At 41.0% G+C, this 22,684-nt stretch overlaps 1 protein-coding gene across 3 annotated transcripts in view; it reads right to left on the bottom strand.

Annotated features, from left to right (window-relative positions):
• Positions 1–628: 628 nt before the first annotated feature.
• RIPK4 (receptor interacting serine/threonine kinase 4) overlaps positions 629–22,684 on the bottom strand; it is a 35,978-nt gene continuing 13,922 nt past the window's right edge. For all 3 annotated transcript variants that reach the window (XM_061627593.1, XM_061627594.1, XM_061627596.1), the window contains exons 2-8: positions 17,449–17,740; positions 8,937–9,085; positions 8,416–8,465; positions 7,138–7,296; positions 5,231–5,331; positions 4,823–5,078; positions 629–2,989 (exon numbers count right to left, since the gene is read on the bottom strand). In XM_061627593.1, the coding sequence (XP_061483577.1) occupies positions 1,812–2,989; positions 4,823–5,078; positions 5,231–5,331; positions 7,138–7,296; positions 8,416–8,465; positions 8,937–9,085; positions 17,449–17,740 (2,185 nt within the window). In that variant the 3' untranslated portion in view covers positions 629–1,811. The remainder of the gene's footprint in view (positions 2,990–4,822; positions 5,079–5,230; positions 5,332–7,137; positions 7,297–8,415; positions 8,466–8,936; positions 9,086–17,448; positions 17,741–22,684) is intronic.

Raw genomic sequence — 22,684 nt, 5'->3', positions numbered from 1 at the left:
TAAGCAAACAAAAAGCTACAGCAGGGAAAGATAAAGGCAAGCTGTAATTTTATTTTTGAAATTACCAACTGCCTTTTCATATGTGAGAGTGTGTTGAAAGTCACAATTTATAATGAGCAGCCTCAGCATAGTCTGCTGCTTTCTCCAGCCCATGTTCTTGATTAGTCAGTAAGAAATACAAACTGTCACCATCTGTTGATTGCCAACAATTTTATCGATGGAGAAATAAGGTAGTTGGCATGCAAGAGGTGCTTACAGCATCTCTAAGCCACTACAAAAAACTTAGCTCAAAATTTGCAAACTGTTTTTAAACCATGTTGAGAGCCAATGTAATCCAGCACATATTGAAGACTGAGCTTTACATAGGTTCATTGAAGAATTTACTGGGTGGCCTGGCCCACAGCTGTAAATATTTCCTGGTAAAATTGATTCCAGGTAGTTCTCTCTCTCTCTCTCTCTCTCTCTCTCTCTCTCTCTGTGTGTGTGTGTGTGTGTACGTGAGAGACAGAAAGAAAACAAGATCATACTACTGAAATATTTTTGTCCCTTAGAAACTGTACATACACAATTCAATTTCTCAAAACCATTTGAAGCAGAGCTATTTTATTGATAAAACAGATCACACTTGAACATTTGAAAATATATGAACTTTATGAAAGGTGTATTAAAACATACCCAGATCTGAAGAGTCACAATTTTCTATAGTAGAAAAGAGATGTACAATGGACTGAAATACTATATACACAGTATATCTTTATATTAGTCTACCAAACACAGTAAGTTCTTTCAGAAGACACTGCAGTACTATACATGTGGTTCAGTAATCTACACCATTTAAAAAATGTTCTTTAAGAAATTTATAGATGGTTAGATTTTATCTACCTTTTGTATTCTTATTAGTTGATTTTCCAGCTTCAACATATATGCACATGCACACACCTTTTCACTTTGCTTCATTCACACACTTACAGTTACAATATCATGCATATACATTGTATGTATGCACACATAGCTAGTATAGTATCTCAGGAATGAATTTCTATGCAATTCTCCCTGCAGTTAACATTTGGATGCTCACAGTGCTAATTGCAAGTACTAGCTGACTGTAATGATCTTGGAAAGATCAACCATTTGAGAACACAGAAATGTGTGGCTTTGAAATAGGCATTTCTTACATTCTTTTTCACAAATCTCTTGTGCATTATGAAACAGATTTTGATTGCTATCCATATGGCTTAAAAGACAATAACCCCTAAAGAACTTTTCTTCCAACAAGGCAAATGCTCATACTTTGTGCACATTGTGGAAGGATGCAAGGGAAAAAATCAATTTCAAAAATATTCTAGCATGACATTCTAGGATGCCTTTCCCATCATTTGTCTGAATGTAAAAAAGGATTGAAATATTAAGATATTGACTCTACACTGAAAGAGACAAGTGTCCACTTAACCCTATCTAATGCAAGTTACTCCTCAACACCATCTCCAGGGCAAGTCAGCTCCCCCATTGCTGAAGTCCCAGGGAAAGAACACAATGTCTTTACATACAGCTTGCTCAACACCACCTCACAGGAAAGTGTCAGACTCTGTGCTCAGGATTTTGTGGCTCCTGCTCCCACGCTCACTCAGTTCATTAGAGTGCATTGCTACATCAACAAAGCAGCTTCTGCCAGGGTGGAATTCAGACTCGCCTGTAACTTGAAGCAGACTCATACACATGCCAGAGTAGCAGACAGAGGAAAACCCCTGGTTGCTAGGCTTCCACATTCTCTATGGAAAGATAAAAGACATAGACAAGCACTGCCTGTTCACTTATGTCTCGCTGAGTAGCATAACAACAGTGCTGTTTCCATTTTGTTTAGCCAGTTGCAGCGGGGTATGAAATGCAAGGCTTTCCGCATCAGCAAGAGCGCTGTGCTTTAACAGAACCTCAACCGTGCGCACGTGGCCACCTTTTGCAGCCAGATGTAGAGGCATCAAGCCTTCCTCATCTGGATCATTTACATTCTCTAGACTGACAAGTTCCTCTACTACTTCATCATATCCATTTTCAGCAGCAAGGTGCAGCGCTGTCCTGTTTGAAGGGCCCCTGGCCAGGACATTGGCACCTTCTTCAATCAACAACTTGGTAGTTGATAAGTGGCCATGGCGAGCGGCCAGGTGCAGCGCAGTACAGCCGTTGGCTGTTGCTGCCTCTACCTCTGCGCCACGGTTGAGAAGCAGCCTCGAAGTGCTGGTGTGGCCGGTTTCAGCGGCGACATGCAGAGCGGTGTAAAGAAAGGCATTCCTTACATTGACATCTGACTGCAGCTCTACAAGCGTACGAGCAACTCTGTAATGCCCTCTCTGGGCAGCCAGATGCAAAGGGGTTCTTCCTTCCACTGTCTGTGCATTCACATTGACCCCCGACTGCTTGGCAAGAAGCTTCACTATGGACAGGTGACCTTGCCAGGCAGCATAATGCAAAGGCACCCAGTTACCCTTCCCTTTGATATCTGCATTAACCCCTCTCCTCAGAAAGATGCGTACAATGTTCTCTTGGCCGTGCTGGCAGGCAACATGAATGGGAGCTCTTCCTTCAAAATCGACTTCATTCATCAAGGCATTCTTTTCCAGCAGCAGCCTTGTGCTCAGCTCATCCCCATTCTGGGCAGCAAAGTGAAGGGCAGTCCACTGGTCCTCATCTTTAGCATTCACATTAATTTTTCTTGCCAGGAGCAGCTCAACAATGCTTTTATTTTTTTTCTCTATAGCCATGTGGAGGGGTGTAGAGCCTCTCTTGTTGGTCAGATTGGGGTTGGCGTTGTACAGAAGGAGCCACTTGACACATTCTTCTTGGCCTGATTCAACAGCCAAATGCAGGAGGCTATAGCTCCCATCCAAAACAAGGTCAACATCTTGAGGCTGAAGGATCTTCATCAGTTTGCTAGTGTCTCCAGAAGTGATCGCCTCAGTCAGCTTTCTTTTCTGGATATCTGTTGTACCAATATCTAGAGAGGCAAAAAGCAACATCAACATTCCATTACGATCAAACATTAAAGGCACAGGAGCCAAGCCAGAGGGGGGCAGGGGAAAATAGCAGCTCCGCTCTACTGGCTCACAATTTGGAAATTCAGAACAAAGCCAAAGTTATGCACAAAAGTGGAAAATGGAATCAATACCAACAATGGAAGAATGGCTATTGAAATTAATGGATTTAGTAGAAATGGACAAATTGACATGTTTACTTAGAGAAAAATCGACAGATACATTTCTTAAGGAATGGAAGCCTCTCTTAGACTTTTTGTTGAAAGATCAAAATAAAATGATGATACTGGGATTTGACGATTAATTAAGACAGCCTACGGAGAAAAGGGACTCTGTATGTATACATTAAGGGACAGGTTTGATGTATATTATATACTTATAGCTGATCTGCGACAAATCGGAAGTCAACTATTTTATTTTCATTTTTTGTTGATGTATTGTTGTTTTTTTGACTTTGTTTTGTTTGTCTTTTGAAAAATTTGAATAAAAATTATTAAAAAAAAAAAAAAGAACAAAGCCAAAGTGTAGAAAGCAACTTTCTTATCTGTTTTTATTGTGTGCTCCTTATGCGGCTTGCCAGGATCACATGTCCTCAACAAGTAAATGTTGCACACACAGAGCTATGACTGTGAGGCTTATAGATGAGAGCAATTTGGGCATTTAAGTGAAGTCCTATTGGTTTTCAAAGAAAAAAAAATCACCCCAAAATATGTGTCCAACATCATGAGTATCTCTACAACCCATACTCTTTAATCCTTACTTGCACATCAGGCTCCTAATCCTCAGCATAAGGAAACATTTAGGGCCAATTCACCATCAAGCATTCATCTGTGTGTTGTGTCTCAACTGTCTGAATGCAATATCATTGGATGCTTCACAAATATAGTCTTGGCTATCCAAAAGCCATTCCTGAACTGCTGGTGACTGAAAATGTGTTGCCATTATCATGAAATGATCACCAAGAACAAGAGAAGGGACCATCGTTCAGTGCTTAGGGCACTTGTTTTACAAGCAAAAGGTCCCAGGTTCAATCTCTGGCATCTCCAGTTAAAAGAGGATCAGGTGATAGGATTGATGCAGACTCTGGAGAGCTGCTGTTGTAGTAGATAATACTGGGCTAGATCGATAAATAGCCTGACAGCTGCCTGTGTCCCCTATAAAGCTGCATTAGTGGACGGCTGAGGCCACACAATGCATTCTCCATCCTAACGCATACCTTAGAATAGTCAAGACACATCACATGGAAAAAATATTTTTGACAGTGAACCTACCCTTAACCACCTAGGTTTTAAGGTAGGGCTAGGAAGCCTTTGGCCCTCCAGATGCTGCTGAACTACAACTGCCATCATCCCTAACCATTTGCTGGCTGGGACTGATGGGAGTCCAACAACCTCTTGAGCGGCCAAGATTCCCCAGCCCTGTTTTAAGGTCTGTGCTGGTGTTCAGTTGGTTTGCTATCAGTCGGAGTAACAAAGAAACAGAATTTAAGTTCACTGTTTTCCATGGGTCTACTCTGAGTATGACTTCACAACTGCCTGGAAAACCTCTAAGAGGGGTAGTGAGCAATGATATGCAGCATTTCAAAACATGTATTAGCCACCCACCATGCAAAGAAAGAAAGGGGGGAGGATACATTTTGCTGACTGTGTCACATCAGTCATTATCCCCCAAAATGGTAATCTCACAGCAAAGTAAATATAGGACATCAGAAACCATTTATTCCCATCACCCAGTCCCAACACACACTCAAAATTAGTTTTCCACGTGATTGCTTGATAAAACTATAAAGTCCTTACCACTTTCAGAATTTTCTCTCTCAAACGACAATGATAGGGAACCTCGTGAAGAAAAGGCAGAGTCTACCGAGGACACTCCTGAAAGCCTCTTGTCACTGGAAGCAAGCCTAGATTCAGAAGCACTACGAGTGAGTTCTTCAGGCTCTTCTGTCTGTGAAATTCCCGAATCAAGTTGGGACAACAACTCTGAGAGGCTGTAATCCTTAGCTGATGCGGGATCAGACTCTTGCTTTAGCTGGGATAACCCAGGCATCTCCTGAAGGGAGAATGGAGGAAGACATTGGGGGTGGAGGGGAGAGAGAAAAAGGCAGGCATTTAAATTAGAAGTGCTTGTCAAATATTACATAGGAGGAAGATGACCGCAACATCAAGTTCCCTCTATTTTTCACATACTGCTCAAATACATACCTTTGGGTAAGTCTGAGTATTCTTGATGTCTTCCTGAACTATCATTTCCTTATTTTCAATCTCTGGTTTTTCACAGAGGTCTTCTGTTTCAGAGGTAATTTCTTAAAAATAAAAAGCAAAAATTAAATTCATTCTAGAAGAAGATGGATCAGAGAATACACATTATCTTCAGCAGCTGTGTATATTTCCCATATACCACAATATTCTTCTAAACAAAAGATTTCAGATAAATTATTTTTAGATAGTTTAAAAGTTAGTTGTTCTGTCCAGCTGATAGATAGATAGATTGATTGATTTCATTTGTATACCGCCCCATAGCTGAAGCTCTCTGGGCGTTTTACAACAATTAAAAACAAATATACAAATTTAAAAACACATTTTTTAAAAAAGCAATTTAAATTAATAGAAGACACCCCTTCCTACTTGGAAGTCTGGTCAGCCACTCTTGGCATAGCACTAAAAGATGTGAAGATGGTCAGACTGTCATAGTCTTTGGATCAATGTTTGTTTTAAAAGTGGGAGGTCCACTCCCTCTGCTCCACAATATTCTTTCCCAGTGTGCTTTACTTCCTCTGTGGTAGCAATTAAATTGGTGGAGAATTTCTGTACTATAAAGACTGAATTATGTAACCATAAAACCTATTGAGCTGGAATAAAGGATGCCAGTTGCACAACTTTAGCAGTTCATGTAACCATGTTCAAATTTGTCACCAGGAATCAGGAAGAAGGAAAGATTCGTAGTTCTGCTTAGCAAATGATTTGTACACACGCACACACAGGAACTGGTTCAAGCTACCAAGTCTTTTTGTATTTTACCAAAATGATCAAAGGGCTGGAGTAACTCTAGAATGAGGAAAGGTTACAATATTTGGGGCTTTTTAATTTAGAAAAAAGGCAGATAAGTGGGGGACATGATAGAGGTGTATAAATTACACATGGTGCAGAGAAAGAGAGGTCAGAGAGAAACTTTTCTCCCTCTCTCAACCAGGGCCATCCATTGAAGCTGAATGGTTGGGAATCAGGACAGACAAAAGAAAGTGCTTCTTCACACAGTGCACAGTCATACCTCTAGAATTCACTCTCACAAGATGTAGTGATGACCACCAATTTGGATGGCTTTAATAAGGGATTAGACAAATTCATGGAGAATAGGCTGTCAGTGGCTGCCAGTCTTAATGGTTATGTCCTACCTCCACAGGTGGAGGCAGAATGCTTCTGAAGACCAGTTCCTGGAGATTATGAACAGGACAGTGCTATTGTGCTTATGCCCTGCTTGTGGGCTTTTCATAGGCATCTATGTCTAACATTGAAAACAGAATGCTGGATTAGGTAGGTCTTTGGTCTGATCCAGCAGGGCTCTTCTTATAGCACAAATTGCCAACTCTTTTATGGCTCTTACATACAAAAGAACTACGATAATAAGGAACTTGGACAAACTGCAGTATGGCAGCAAAGCCACATTCAATCCTGTACTGCAACATTCAAGACGCTGTTTCTACCTGTTTTTGAAGACGAATCAGTAACCTTACTTACTCTTTGTGAGTTCTCTTTTATGCTATAGAACATAAAATAAGAAATAAAACATCTAATACTTTGCCTTCGATTTTAATAATACAACATGGGTAGGCTTTATAGATTAGAAAGTTAAACCTAGGCAGCCATTTGGGGAGTTAACTGGAACATTTGGCATCTAAATCAACATCTGCATGATCAGGCAAGCTCTTTAATAATCTGTTCCCTGAAGTGAGGAAGTGCCCCATATTGCTGCCTGCACAAAAGAGTGGGTTGTGTATACTTTGCATTCATCATTTTTACAAGATTTTGGTGGAGCTCTACCAGGGATTAATAGAGTCCTGAACACTGAAGTGACTCACAAGGTTTGCCAAGCTAGTCAGTAAAAGGTTTACCTTGAAATGTTGGCCTTTTGCTAGGATCATCTTGCCAGCACTTTTGCATCAGTTTGATCAAGCTGTTACATGCACGAGGTCTGGATTTGGGGACAGCTGGTAATTCTGGGCGGTGGCCATTAACTACTTTCACCATAATATGTAGAATATTATTCTCTTCTGCAACGGAAAAAGCACAAATTAAGATCACACTGGGAAATGAAGGAGTCTCTCACTGATCTCATAGATCCAGTTAATCAGTGTCCTTTTTCCTATTAGGGTTCTCTTTCTATAGAGAGGCTTGCATTTTAGCCATCTCAAGATGTTAATTGTTAACACTTAACCTTAAACTCACAGAATAATAACCTGAGCTCCTACGGGCAGGACATTCTATTCTTCTATTCTATTATTTCTCAGCCTTTCTCAGCTGAGGGAGGTGGGGAGGCTAAATGGAATAAATATCACTCCACAGATATATAAGCGGGAATAATGCCACAATGTTGGCCCTGATGCATAGAAAATGCACCCAGTTCTATTTTCTTTGGCTAGCTGTGTATCAGTTAGCATCATGCACAGGGTCTCCTAGATTAGGTATCAATCTCTGGAGCTGCTAATAATGGCATAACGCATACGGCCTGACTCCTTACATGTGTCACTTCATGTTACAGTCCTGCAAACAACTTTCTGTAGCCCATCTGGTCTTTGCTTACAGCACACTGAGGTCTAGATCGCTTGGCTGACTGTTAGGGAACTAGCCATGATCCTGTCTAGTGACATGGGGATTAGATGCAACAACCCTTTTATCCTTTTCCAAGTCTCACATTCTATGGATTCCAGTCTGGCTTTCAATGCAGAAACAATAGTTGGGACTCCTTCAAATCTAGCATATCAGCAGTGATGAAAGTTTGGGCATATTGAAGACTAGGAACAAAGAGGGGGGGAAACACCTGCTGGTAGTTGAAAAAAAGGAGACAAGCTGTGGTGCTGTGTAAATGATTTATTAGGTGCTCTGACGCCCTGATAAGTGTGTTTTGTGTGAGGTTTTGGCAAACAATTGTTACATGTTTTATTGTTCTAATAATTTGGCAGAGTGAAGAAAATACACAGCTTCTAAGGAGATATATTCTCTGAAATGCATAGAGCATGTAATAAATAATCTGCACAGTACCAAAACTTGTCTCCTTGTATTTCAACATACTGAAGACTAGTCACATCATGGTGGGCATACTTATTTGGAGGAGCAGCTTTGTCCGAGATACTCATCTAAAACATGATTCATCAAAACAAATATTTGTTTACCTGAAAAGGGCTTTTTCTGTGTCAGAACTCCCCAGATAACAATGGAAAAGCTGCAAGCAGAAACATTAATTAATGTTAATTGTATACAAATAGAATGCATTCTCTTTCTTCCTTTTTTTGCTGATAGGGTCTTTAGTGCTCATCATCCCAGGTCATCAAATACATTGTTACACATAATGTTAGAATGAGAATGGGTTTCAAGAACATGAGGACTGCCTTGCTAAACCAGACCAGACCAAGATTTATCTAGTCCAGGGGTAGCCAACCAGGTGCCATTGAGAGGTTTTTGGACTCTAATTCCCATAAGCCCCAGTCAGCTTGGCCAGCAGTCAGGGATGATGGGAGCTGTAGTCCAACAACAACAACAACAACTGGGGGATACCATATTGGATGCCCCTGTTCTAATTATGCCTTGACCTAGATGGTGCACAGAATAGCATGAGCCAGATGGCACCAAATTAGAATGTCTGGGAAATGATAGGTGCAATGAGGGAAAGAGAGAGAAAGAAATTGGTACATACCTGTAGACATCATGTTTGGTATCAAAATACCGGGTCTTCTCTTTAATGCGTTCTGGGGGCAGGTATGCAATAGTGCCACAAAGTCCATCCATGCTGAGATCATGAGAATGAGAAAGACCATTGCACTTGGCTAATCCAAAATCTGAAATCTGATAAAGTTAAAAAGAAAAGTTCCAGTTAGACTAGTCTGCAAAAATAATTACTGCATGCGTGGTTTCTTTCTTTTGTGATACTCAGCTTTACCACATTCTTTTGTTATATATTCCTAAAGCACAATTTATATCTGACATTTAGGAATGTGAAACCATTAAAAAAAACACAGAGGCTTTAATGAATAGCGCAACATATTTTTATCCTAGCTAAGAACTGTATCAAACTATAAAGGACGCTGTTCAAATCAAAGCTGTCCAAAGACAGATTTGGGGGTTAGCTAAAAATGGTATGTGCATTTGATTTTTATTCTGTGATAATGCAGACTCCTCAAGCTACTGTAGTAAATGTCAGCAGGGCCACTCTAGAGCAAGTTATTCCAGACTCCTCCAGGATTTCTCACAATACTCAAGAAGCAGAGAGAAAAAGTTTGACATATCTTTATTTGTTCACTATATTAATATAAGTGACCACCCCACAGCATTGTTATTTGGACAGTTCCCAATACACTATGATAAAATACATATTAAAATACAATACAATAAAATACCAGTTTGAAGCATAAACATTCCCAGCTGAGAAGAATAAAAGCAGGGAACTCAGACATACATAGCACATGAACAGTGGTTCAGAATGCTAAAATTACAGATTTTTAAAAGGCCCGGGAGAATAAAGCCTTCATCTGGCTGTGAAATGACCATAGGCAAGGCACTAGGCAAGCCTCTGTAGAGAGGGCATTTCAGAACTGGGGTGCCACCACAGAGAAGGCTTTCTTCCTAGTAGCCACACACCTAAGGGAGGGCCTCTGATGAGGTTCTCAAGGTTGGGCAAGTGTATGTGGGAGAAGGCAATATGCACCCCTAGGGTATAGCCTTAGGGCACAATTTGGATATTCTTAATATACACCTCAAGGTTGTATTCCTTAGGGTTCAGTCCTGTCATAGATATGACTACTGCATTTAAAAGGGACCAGTATTGTAAAAGCAAATTCAGAAGTGCAGGGTCCCTTCATGTTAGTCACAGCCATGCCCCCCCTCTTTTTTGCTTAAGGGTTGAGAATGAGATCCTTGTTAATGCCTTCTCCCACAACCACAACATCCCTATGAACCAATAACCACTGAAGAGGAGAGTCTTCTCAGTGGCTGACTCACCTCCTTTCACTCTGATTGGCTCCAATCAGCAGGAAAGAACAAGAAAGCATGTTAGAAGACTCTTCTCAGTGGCTAACACACTCCCCTTTCATGCTGATTGGCTTGTAGGATGCTGGAAACAGAGACCCTTCTCCCAAAAAAGTATGGGATCTAAGACCTCCTGAGAACCTGGATAACTACACCTCTGCAAGTGACAGAAAAACAGCTTTACAGCATAAAGATTCCCAGCAGAGAAGGGGGAAAAGCAGATAATCAGAGATACAGAACACAAATACAGTGGCCTAGAACACTGGAAACAGTTGGGCTGAAGTGCAGTATTATCCTCAAAAATCAACTATTTGTCCCTCCCAAGCAAGAAACCTCCGCTAAATGTTAAGTGAGGAAATAATCTGATGAAAGAGATATGGCTTGCCTATTGAAGCTACAGCAACCTGGCATATCTAGGGAGGGACAAAAAGGATTCTTCACTGCAACAAAACAAAACAAAACAAAAACACAAGCAGCCAGTATTAGGCTATGGAAAGAATAAGCAAGAACAGCAAGCATGTCTTCAGAGTTCACACATACCCAACTGTGTTTTTTAAGTGTCAAAGCAAAACAAAAAAACCCATAGATTTTCTTCCAAGGTTTTGCTTAGGAGATTCATAGGGAGAGAGTTGATGGGAAACACAAAACTCAATGACCCTATAAACTCCACACTCTTGCAGCCTTTCTGCACAAGGCTAAGCAGAGGCCTTCATACTCTGCCTCCCGAGACGTTAGTTTTCTCCAACAATTTAAGAGGGCAGGGCAGGACAGTGACATGACAGTTCCTTGCAAACCTAAGGAAATATTTAGCAGAAGTAACTTTCCCCCTCTATATGTCAGAAGAGTGTTAGAGAAACAAGGATCGTTTTAAAGTGCTATACCGTCACAGCTATGTATTTGGGACAACATGATGTAAGAAGAAAAGGAGACTATAAAAAAAGAGTGAGAAACAGTCAAGGGGTGGGGGAGATGAAGGAAGTGGAAGTTATAGACCTCTTCTAGTTAAAGATTACAAATCAAAATAAAATAATTTGCTGACCCTAAAGTTCAGGACAGGTAACACTGAATAAGCATGTGCCACTTACTCAGGTTCTGAAAAAGTTAGCCTGATGGGAGAAGTGACAGTATGGGATAAAATAGTTAAGCATGAAATATGGAATAAACCAGGGCAAGCTGGCAGAGGAAATACATCTAATGGGAAATGACCAAAAAAAGTCAGAAGTAGTTCGATCCAGAGGGTGGAGAAGGAAGCTGGAAGAGATTAAGTGTATTTATTCCTGAACGCAAGCAGACAGATATATCCTAACTTCACATATTTTTGAAGCAAGAACTTTTGCAGCGATTATTGAAGCCTCAGTTCAAACCTCAGCTAAGCCATTTGGGGTGAAGAGAAGGTAGACAAACAACCAAAGGCACATGCTGTAGACATGTTTTCCCCACCTACTTTCCTTGACCGAGGGACAAAAGATCTTATTATCTAAACTCTTCTGTAATTTGATTTCCGCTACAGATGAAATGTATACTGACCAGGTGCAAAGTTTGCAAACACAAAGTTTGGCGGACCCAGGTGCAGAAGTGACTAATTTTTGCATTATGAATCACCTGACAACTCAAGTTCACGTTACAAGTTTGTGTTTTAAGCAAATTTTTATCATTATAACGAGAGCACAGCCAAATGTAGAGCTGCAGTTTCAAGCATATCAAAGCGCTCTGACAACTAAATCACACTGAGTTGTGCCTTCAAGGGCTCCCAATCCTTGGCAGGAGAGCTATGCTCTGGAAGGAGTTTTATGGGCTCAAAATTAGATGCTTTGAAGTGAGTCAGTAACACTGGGCATGAAGTTTAGTCATACAGCACCTATTAATATCAACGAGAACCACATAGCACACAAACCATAGCCATAAAAAGGGGCTTTTAATTAGGTTCGAGTAACCTAACATGCCTATGCGGTGGCAGAGTAAAGCAAAGTCAAATGCAGTGACTCAGTACTTGCGAGTCCAAGGGATTCTCTACAAGTTACATCATTAGAAGAACCATAAATGTTAAACTCCTAGCCACTACTGGGATATCTCTTTGGGTGTTTTCATTTTTGCTGTCAGCCACACAGAGAAACCTCATTTCTATGGGGTGGTTTATAAATATTCCAAATAAGCTAAGAAGAAGAAAAACGTAAAATTGTCTTGGAGGAAGGACCAGCTACACACAGACGCTTGGATACAGGACCCAAATACACTTCTTCTTTTTTTAAAGTAACTATAATGGTTAAAAACCTGAACTGATGAAACTGCCTGATACCAATGTGAGATCATTAGTCCATCTACTCAGCATTGCCTTTTCTGGTAGTAGCTTGCCAGAGTCTTTCCCAGCTTAGTTACCCAAGATGTCAGAGAAAGAAGTTGGGACTTCTATGTGCAATGCATGCACTCTACCACTGAGTTAAATCTCCTACCTCAACCCACGCTTCACGTTTAAAATGGAAAACCGACAGCTTTGTAACTCAGTCACTAACACATAAGCAAATTAAAGCATCCCATTTTCCATACAAAGAGCAAGCTTTATTGTAGTGCTACTGTAATTGATATTCATACACCTACCCAAGTAATTATTATAGACTTCAGGGTAGAGTATAAAACAGATATATAAGAACCTAAGGAGAGCCCTGCTGGATCAGACTATAGGCTCTCATGGTAGCCAACCAATAATGGATTCCAACTTATAAAAAGTACAACAGTAAATCAGTGTTATGCATAAAAGTGAACATTTAAGACTGGTGTGATTCAATTTTAAAGGTAAAAGCAGAAAAGCCCAGAGTGATAACTCTAGAAGAGCTTGCTCCAGGTAAGTGACCACTTCAAGTTATGTAAAACCACTGAATTTTTGGAAGGCACCTTGGAATCTCTATTGTATGCTGGCTCTGCAGTTCAATAGTCAATCAAATCAAATCTTTATTTACAGTCAACTGACCACAAATACAGAACATAAAACTAGATGTTATGAAATAAAAGACTACATAATAACACAAACTACAACATACAGCATACTAGATTATAAAAGTTACTCCATTAGTTTACTTGCCATTAACAAACATAAGGGTTCAATGGTCTATTGGACGCCAGTCCACTCAAACCTCCTTTGATGACATCATTTTAATAATGAATATTAAGAAGGGCCTGCATTAGCTTCTGAGTGAAATAAATATTGAAGTGACTGACATAACCCTTTAGAATGCTTTCACTGACCCGAAGTATTCTATGCCATTGCTCAGCATTTTGTTTTGTCAAAATACTTAAGTCTCCTTCAAAACCAGTTTGAGAGGACCAGCCTCCCATAGACTACCAAATGGTAAAGCAAGTATAGAGTACATAACTTGAAGCATTTTGATAGAACTGAACCCAGCTCTTCTAGATAAATCATTCCAGACTTCCACTTAAGGTTGAATCGCTCAGCCCAGAATTCCACTTTGTTATACATGTTGCTATTTCAGAATCCAATATGTCTATTTTAGATTTCAAATGGTAATTTTAATTTGGATGAGTATGCATGCATTAGCCTAACAACAACAGTTGTTGTCATTGTTATTATTTTGAGGACCCTGTTTTCACCTTTTGCACACTTTTAACGTGCAACAAAGTACTATGGGAATACTGTAATAGCCTCCCACACAGCTGGATAATAGCAGCTGGTAAAGGGAGAAATGAAGCCAAGTATCCAATCCCCTCTACAAACATTGTGATCTTAGGCTATTGAAATTATTGCAGGGATGTCAACAGCTATAGGGTGTGACTAACACTTGCAACACACTTTCTTTGAACCCCGAGAAAAAGATTTGCAAGCCAGTTTGATTACATCAAGCCATGTCTCTCCACTCATATTTTCATGTAAAAGACAAGCAGGGACATCCATTTTCAGCTAAACTGGATTCGTCATTCAGGTGCCCTTCTCCATTAAATACCATTTGAGCCCAATTCCTGGAACATTACAAGCCCTTACACAGACTGCTTTCAAACAAATGGACCAAGACTGCTTAGGGGAGTCCAGGTGGCTCCTTCCACCCTGAGAACTCCAGCAACAGAAGAGCCTGTGTGTGTCCTGACTGCCTGAACCTCTGGTTCTGCCCAAGATACCCGTTCTGAACATTATGGCACTCATCCCTTCTGTCTCTCCTAATCTCAATTCCTACTCAGGGTCTCCAGATTCCTTTCACCTCTTCCCTCTGGAATTGCCACTCCCTCACCCCCCTTATCACTATACCTCCTTGTAACAAAGCCAAAATATGTGCAATTGAAATAATCACATTTATCCCATGCTTCTTCTGTTGTTTACAACCTGCTTGTTGACTACACCACACACTTAAAAGTACTCTAGCAAATGAGGCCACAATCTACCCACAACTAAAAGCAGAGCAAAGGAAGGGGCTCTGGAATTTCACAATGTGATACAGAGGCTTGGGCAGATGGGAAGTCTCTGGTTCCAATCCCCATTGGCTACAAACCCTATTGTGTGGCCTCTGGCAAGATACAGTCTCTCACCCTAACCTATTTCACAGGGTTGTTGAGAGGCTAAAATGCTGCCCCAGCCTTTGGGGAGGAAAGGCAGGATGAAAGAGTGACAAATAAGATAAGACATGTTCCTGCCAGGAATTCATACAGTGAAAAATGTTGATAAGGGCTGAAGCTTACCCAAGTAGGATAAAGGCTCAGGTGGAAGTAACAGCTTTGTTCATTTATATGGCTAGAGTGGTTTCTTGGTTATACAACATAAACAACTATGGAAGATGCCAAATGGGTTTCTGATGGGGAATGGACAGCGAAATCATTGGTAAGGAGTTTTACTGCATCACACTCAAAGCCAAGGGTAGCCTGTCGAGTAATAAAGATGGATTAAAAATTAAGCTCTGTTGCTATGACTTGTGTGTATTCAGTTGTCAGATATAAGAGAATTAAAAGCCAAGGGTTGGATCCAAAAACCCTGCTTGGAGAGTGGAAGGCATTTCTGTTTGTGAGCATATCGGGGGGCGACTTTTACTCTTTCCTCAATCCCCACCAGAAGCCACTACAGGGTTTCCCCTCAACACTCTGGAACCAGTTTTTGAGATGAGAACTTCTCAACACAAACCTCACAAACAAATCGGAAACACATTTCCAGACAGGTAGCTGTGTTAGGCTGTTGCAGCGAAAAACAAAAACAAAAGCCTTGTGGCACCTTAATTTGTTCATCTTTAAGGTACTGCTTTGCTGTTTTTACATTTAAAAGTAAAGAAATTAATTTACTACTTTCATGAAAATGCACAAGACTTAAACATCGGTTTTATGGGGTTAGCAATTATAACAATGCAGTGTTATACCTGACACCAAAGCTATTTCCTATAATCTGGCTGCAGAGGTTACTATTATGAATATTGCTATTCAGTAGACTCAAAGGTTGGGAAGATGAATTTTTTAGAAATCTGTGATTGGTAATAAACCTATTTTACTTTCCAACAGGTTTATTATGTCTTCAGTGTATCCGAATATTATTCTACTGAACTCTAAAATGAAAGAGTTTTGAAATGGCAACATAAGCTAACTCTACCCACCCACCCCCAGTGCCTAAGGAATCCGGGCAACACTGCAACTTTAATTTTGTGCATATATCTAAAAGTCTAAGGTACTGTTCAGACACTAGTGGGAAACCATTACTCCCCACTATATGCATGCACTGTGGTCAGTCTTGAACCCCCCACTCCCTCCTGAACCAGACCAATGTGTTCCAAAACTAAACATAGTTATTTTTACAAAGATGTGTCTGTTCTTATTCACACCATAAATAGCCGGACACTACACAATTCCCAATCTTGAGAATTAATTAATTGAAAAAGAAACAGCGAAGGTATTTTCAGCTCTAATAGTGTTCGTTGTAAAGGAGACTGGGTTAGTTAACACACAATGCTAAACCATAGTTTTAGCGGCATGTTTAATGAGCGTCAGAGAACCTGTGCAAATAGTCATGCTCATGCGCCCAGGAGTAGTATTTCTGCAGAGTTTACTTGCTATTCCAAAGAAGCTTGGTTCAGCTGTTATGGATGAACCAGCAATCCTGGTTTACAGCAATAGTTCGAAAACAGGCCATGGTTTGAAATTGTCCTGTTTAATCAATTAACCATTGTTTGTGGTAAGCCAGGATTCCTGGTTTGCATATAATGTAAGCCAAGATATTTGGCTCCCAGAGTAACTTGTGCACACCTGCATTAACATTAAGATTCCATATATGTATTTTTACATACAAAATAAATGTTGGCCTGTAATATCACATTGAGAGCCAGTGTGGTGTGGTGGTTAATGTGCTGGACTATGACCTGGGAGACCAGAGTTTGAATCCCCACACAGCCATGAAGCTGACTGGGTGACCTTGGGCCAGTCACTGCCTTCTCAGCCTCAAAGGGTGGCAATGGTAAACCACCTCTGAATACTGCTTACCATGAAAACTCTATTCATAGGGTCGCCATGTCAGAATTGACTTGAAGGCAGTCCATAGTTATAGTAATATCACATTACACCCAGGCATCTATGCAGAGAGAAATCGGTATGGGTAACAAGAGATCAACCAAACGTGTTTTCCTGTTATTTTCCTACTTCCTTCTGTAGATTTGCTCATTAACATACATCTTCCCACACAAAGAGCTTTCAATTCTAAATGTAAGATTGCTTAAAATGTGAGATGGGATGGGAGGGGGTATGTGATCCATATGTGATCTACCATAATCATCTTCCTTGCATGTGAGAAGTTTCCACATTTTCCCACTGATGCATAAAAACCCTCTTTCCACTAACTGCTTAAAATGGGAGACTGTTTTTTTCTCCACCAGTATTTTTTAACCAATTTTTCAAATAGTAGGAAAGCTGTAACTGTTCTTAGCTAGTTGTTCAACCTTTTAAAGCAGGGGGGGGGCGCTATCCTTTGGCCCTCCAGAACTACAACTCCCATCATCCATGGTTATCTTGACTGAGGCTGATGGGAGTTGGAGCCCAACAGTATCCAGAAGGCCACAGGTGCAATAATACATTACTTACTTAAGTCACAACCAAATTTCACATTATGTATGGCAAATGAGAGTTTTTACTTGAAGACCAGTTCTCTCCCTTCAATCTCATCCTGAAGCTGATGGCAAATATTGTGAGTCAAATATCAAAGGCCTATGACATACCTTGACATGATAATGGGCATCAAGCAGTATGTTCGCTGGCTTAAGATCCAGGTGGAGCAGAGGTGGAGACATGCAATGAAGGAAGTTCATGCCCACAGCTGTCTCATGGATGATTCGGAAGCGTAGCTCCCAGGGCAGCGGTTCTGTAGCCAGGAGCTTTTCCAATGATCCTGTCTCCATGTATTCCATGACCAAGCCCACAGGCTCTTTACAAATACCATAGACTGGAAGGATGTAGCGAAACTTTGCCATTTCCATTTTCTTGGCTTCTTCTAACAGTTCCATACGCTCCCTACATTAAAAAGGGTGGAATACAGGACTTTAGATCAACTTTATCAATATCAGCCATTTATTAGCTTCAACATTTTCTATGGGAAGTTCTTCCATTTAACCAATATTTAGTGCATACATCTGTATGTATCCAATCCTTGACATGGTGTTGTCTGAACTGGGGATCATGGATTGTTTGGACCAAACAAACCATGATACAAAGCCAAGGTTTGTTCTTGCTTACCAATTATAGTTTGGAGTGAAACAAACCATGAGCCCTGGTTTCATTATAAAGCTGAGCAAAGGATTTTGGTTTGTTGCTTCCACTGACTAGTGGACAAGAACAAGACAGAAATGATTCTCATGTTCACAGTAAGCTTGCCATGACAATGCTTATCATGATGTGCAAACTCAGACACCGTGTTTAACTTCTCTAGAATTTCTAAACTGTGTTCATTTTATCGTTAAAATAATTCATAAGTGGGTTTCATATAAAGCCTACAGGATAAAAATCACCAAAAGGATCAGCTTACAGTTATTAATCTCACTTCAGTAGTTAAGTAGAACTAGAATATACATTGCAATTTTGGCTCATAATCATCCTATTGTCCAGGTAACACAAAAAGGCATAAAGGCTAAACAGACAGAGTATCATAAAACTTATCTTATTACATTCCTTGTGAAGAACATAAAATATTCATCATGGTATTGAATTTTAGCTGCACTATGATAAAAAAATTAGAATACAGATCTCAAGTGAACTCTCCTAGGTTTCAACTCCCTAGATTTTAAAGGTCCTGCTTGCACACTTCCCGTAGGCCTGTGGTTAGCTATTGTGAAAAAAAGATGCTACTAGATTGGCCTTTCGACTGATCCAGCAAGGCTATCCTTATGTTCTCAAAGATCTAAAGATTTTCACCACTTTTTATCCCAGCTTTCCCTCAAGGAGCTCAGGATGGCCTGCATGGAGGCTATCCATTTTATTTTCACAGTAAACTCTGGAGTAGGTTAGCAAGAGATAGAAATAGCATGCATAACTTGCCCCAAATTCATCTAGTAGTTTTCGTGGTTAAATAGGCTGGCTGAGCAAAGTCAGGTGTCTATCACTGTAGCCTGGTGTTCTTCAAACTTGGGTCTGCAGTTGTTGTGGTACTACAACTCCCATCATCACTGACCATTGGCAAAGCCAGCTAGGAATTATGGGAGTTATAGTCCAGCAACATCTGGAGGGCCCAAGGTTGAAGAACACTGCAGTAGCCCAAAAACTTGAGACTAACAATTAAAGCCTCCCTATTCCATATTTTAACATTATTTTGACACCTCATAATTATAAAGGAAGGAGCAACAGTTAAGCTTTTGTTGCATAGGAGTGCAACAAAAAGTTGTGCCCCTTGCAGACACAAACTCCTTCCATTGTCTTCTGGTGCTCCCACTGCTTGCTCATATGTTTAGGACTGGGGGGCTGTGCCCCCCTCACTCCACTCACCAACCAGGGACTCCCAAAAACACACACATGGACCCCCAAACAGGTCATCCTCCTCCCCCAAACAGGTTGCTAAGGTTCCTTCTCTTTCCCTTTAGACCTCCTGTGAAGAGGAGGGAGGCAGCCTGCCAATGCAAGTGACACAGGAACAGTGGAGTGGCCAGGCCACTGCCTCTGGAACCATCCTTCTCTACCACTGCTTCCCCCTTGCCTTCCACCACTGAGGCTGTCGATAGGGGCTGGCAGCAACAGCACAGCAGGATGGTTGGTAAGGAGCTAGCCCGGGCTGTCCTGGCTGTTCCTCCATGGCTCACCCAGGCCACCTTGCTTGCTTGGTTGCCTCATGCCTGCCTTGCTCACCTGCTGGTCTGCCATTCTTACGTGCCGTGCATCTGCCACTACTGCCTGCCTCTATGGAATGCTACCTTTACACTGTATAAGGGAGTGAGTGCTTACAAAAATATCTTATGTATAGATAGATTTTTTTTATCCCCTTTTCTGGATAAGCCTTCACAAGGCAGTGTGTAATAGAAGATGATTGAGAACATTATAGTAAAAACAATCCAATCACGGTCTTGTTGATGTGAATAGTTGGAGTGGATAGTTTTACTCATTCCTTAAGTTTCATTAGAGATTGGTGAGAAATAAGTGAAATCAGTGTTAGGCAGTCTGTCATTAGAGTTAAATACACAGTCATTAACTAGCAAGTCCATATCTAGATGTTAGAGTCTGGCAATGTTGGCTTTCAAGACTGATAAGTCATATCAAGAAGACTCCAGCTAGAGGTCTGTGTTTGACGCTTCTTGGAGAGAAGACTTGGAGACCCTTCTTCAGCTCCTGCATCTACCCCAATACTTCAGAATGGGTGTGGGAAGAGATTGCAGGGTCTTTCTAGTATTCGGTGTGGCTGCTACTACTGCCCTGAGGCAAATATCCTTTGAGATAATTACCTTTGAAGAGAAACACCAGAGTGCTTTCACATGACAAGCAGGAAAGGAGTGCCAATGAATGAACAGAACAACCAGCTCTTACCCCTAAGCATCTAACTAGCTAGCTTGGGATACAAGATGTAGAAGATCTCTGAATATAGATATGGAATTAGTGAAGGTGGTTGGTCAGTCACTGGCCTAACGTGTAAAATGAAAGCCACCACCAACTCAAAGGCAAATTTACAAACAAAGGGTTCCTATGTTATATGACTGTATGAATGCCATTCTCAAGTTTTATGGTGCCCTTGGGCAAGATGCTTTCAAGGGGACTCAATTCTCCTCCTTTTTGCTGCTGCCTATTTGCTGGCATCTCCCTCCCAGTGCAGACTGGACTATCTCTCAGAGAGAAAAGGCAAGGCATGCAGACATTCCTGTTCCTTATTCCTCTGACTACTTGTTTGCTCACTGTTTCAGAGAGGACAGGTGAACCAACAGCTACAGCAAGGGTGAGGAGGAGCAGGGGTAGAAGAGTCCAGGGATTGACAATGTGTCCCTTACAGGGCCTTGGCAGGTTCCCAACAATATCAAACCCTGACACTGAGCCTGGAAAGGACATGCAGTGAATACAACATACTTATATCCAACTACTGAAACCTTCTGGCTTGGACAACCCCAAGAACCAGGGCTGTGGAGTCAGTACATCAGACCTTCAACTCCGACTCCTCTATTTTTCTTCTGTCCGACTCCGACTCCTTCATAAATGGCAAATGTATATTAACTAGTAATAACAAATTTACTGTAGTAAAATGGTAGCACAAGGCATTCATCACCACCACGTGAATCCAGAGCTTGGAAAAGTTACTTTTTAAAACTACAACTCCCATCAGCCCCAGGGATTGGGCTCGTGGGAGTTGTAGTTCAAAAAAGTAACTTTTCCAAGCTCTGGATTCACGTGGTGGTGATGAAATGCCTTGTGCTACCATTTTACTACAGTAAATTTGTTATTACTAGTTAATATACATTTGCTATTTATGAAGGAGTCAAAGTCGGAGTCGGTACATTTCTACCGACTCCGACTCCACCCAAAATTGCTCCCGACTCCGACTCCACAGCCTTGCCAAGAACTGAAGTTCTGAGTTATGGTTCAGACATCTTGCCATTGAAATTTGAGAGGGGGGGAGAACTTGACTGAAACTAGGAAGAATCAAAGATGAGGGGAAAAGGAAAATGATATCAGTTATTTCCCAATAAAAGGATAATTGCCTTGGGGACTGCATTGTTATGAATCTTGGGAGCTCTTGAAAGAGAGAAAGAGACTTGGAAAGGGATAGATAACTGCTGTGGGCAAAAGAAAGGCAGCAGCCTTTCAGGAGAGCTGGATGAACAGACGCTGTTCTGAGAAAACTCTGCTTTATGCCTTGTTTGCCAAGTAAACAGAAAATGGAACGAACTAACATCCTATATTGGATAAGCATAAAAGCTCTATTCAGGTGTTCATCTGAATGTGTGGAGGCTAAACGCGGGGGTGGGGACGTGAGCAGCGAGCACACAAGCCCTTCCCTCTCCCCACATGTACCAGCTTCAGATTTTACTGCATTGTGAGGGAAGGTCTGGAAGGGAGGTTCTAAACACATTAAGGAATCCTGCCTTATCAGGGGTCCTGACCACAAGGAAGATTCTAAGTGCATTCATCAGAATACAATTCAAATCCCCCTTCAGATATCCCTTCTCAAGGAAGAAAGGTCTAGAAGCAGAACTAGCAAGTGCAGGGAGCTGGTCATGGGACGTGTGAACACCCCCCTGTTCCCTCCCCAATTGTACACAACATCCATTCACACCAAATACCTAAAGAGAGCTTCTCGAATACTTGCTGTCAAATTTCCCCAAATTTGTTGTCATACTGAGAACTAAACTGTCAGAGGACACCACATGTGCATAATTGAACAATGTTAAAAAGATATCTGCATTCACTCAGTTGACATAACTAAAGTTCAAAGCACAGGGCAGAATCCATCAACAGTTTTTAATCGCACGGTCCTGTTCTATTAATCCCATTGATACATATCTATTTTCCTTAATTACAAATATGTTCAGCTAATTTTTTTCAACTTTTAATCCCAGCCTTAACATAAAGGTTAATATCCGGTTATATTCCGAATAGACCCACTAAAACGAATGGACTTGTTCCTTAATATAGCCTAATATATCACCCAATGAGATAATATTTAGAGTATCACAGACAAGTTACTATTCTTCAGATGCCCTCCTGTTATCCCTAACCTCTGTGTATTCAGTAGAATGTGTGAAAGGGACTTCCACACACACACATCTGGCTATATTCCAAAGATACAGAACAGGTGGAAGATCTATGTGCATGTGACTGTCTGTGTGCTGAAGCCCTTTTCACACCCTCCACTGAATGCATGGAGGTCAGGATGCACAATCCCACTCTCCTCCCTGTACATTCAGGGAACGTGAGTTTTAAAGTGTGAAAGGGTCCCTTCCTTATTCCATACTGCTCATCTCCCTTCTAAATGGGATGCATTCTGCAAGA

This window comes from Rhineura floridana, chromosome 5 (genome assembly GCF_030035675.1).
Source record: "Rhineura floridana isolate rRhiFlo1 chromosome 5, rRhiFlo1.hap2, whole genome shotgun sequence".
Lineage (NCBI taxonomy): Eukaryota > Metazoa > Chordata > Lepidosauria > Squamata > Rhineuridae > Rhineura > Rhineura floridana.
Note: the sequence above shows the minus strand (reverse complement) of the source record. Positions and strands in the feature narration are given on the sequence as shown.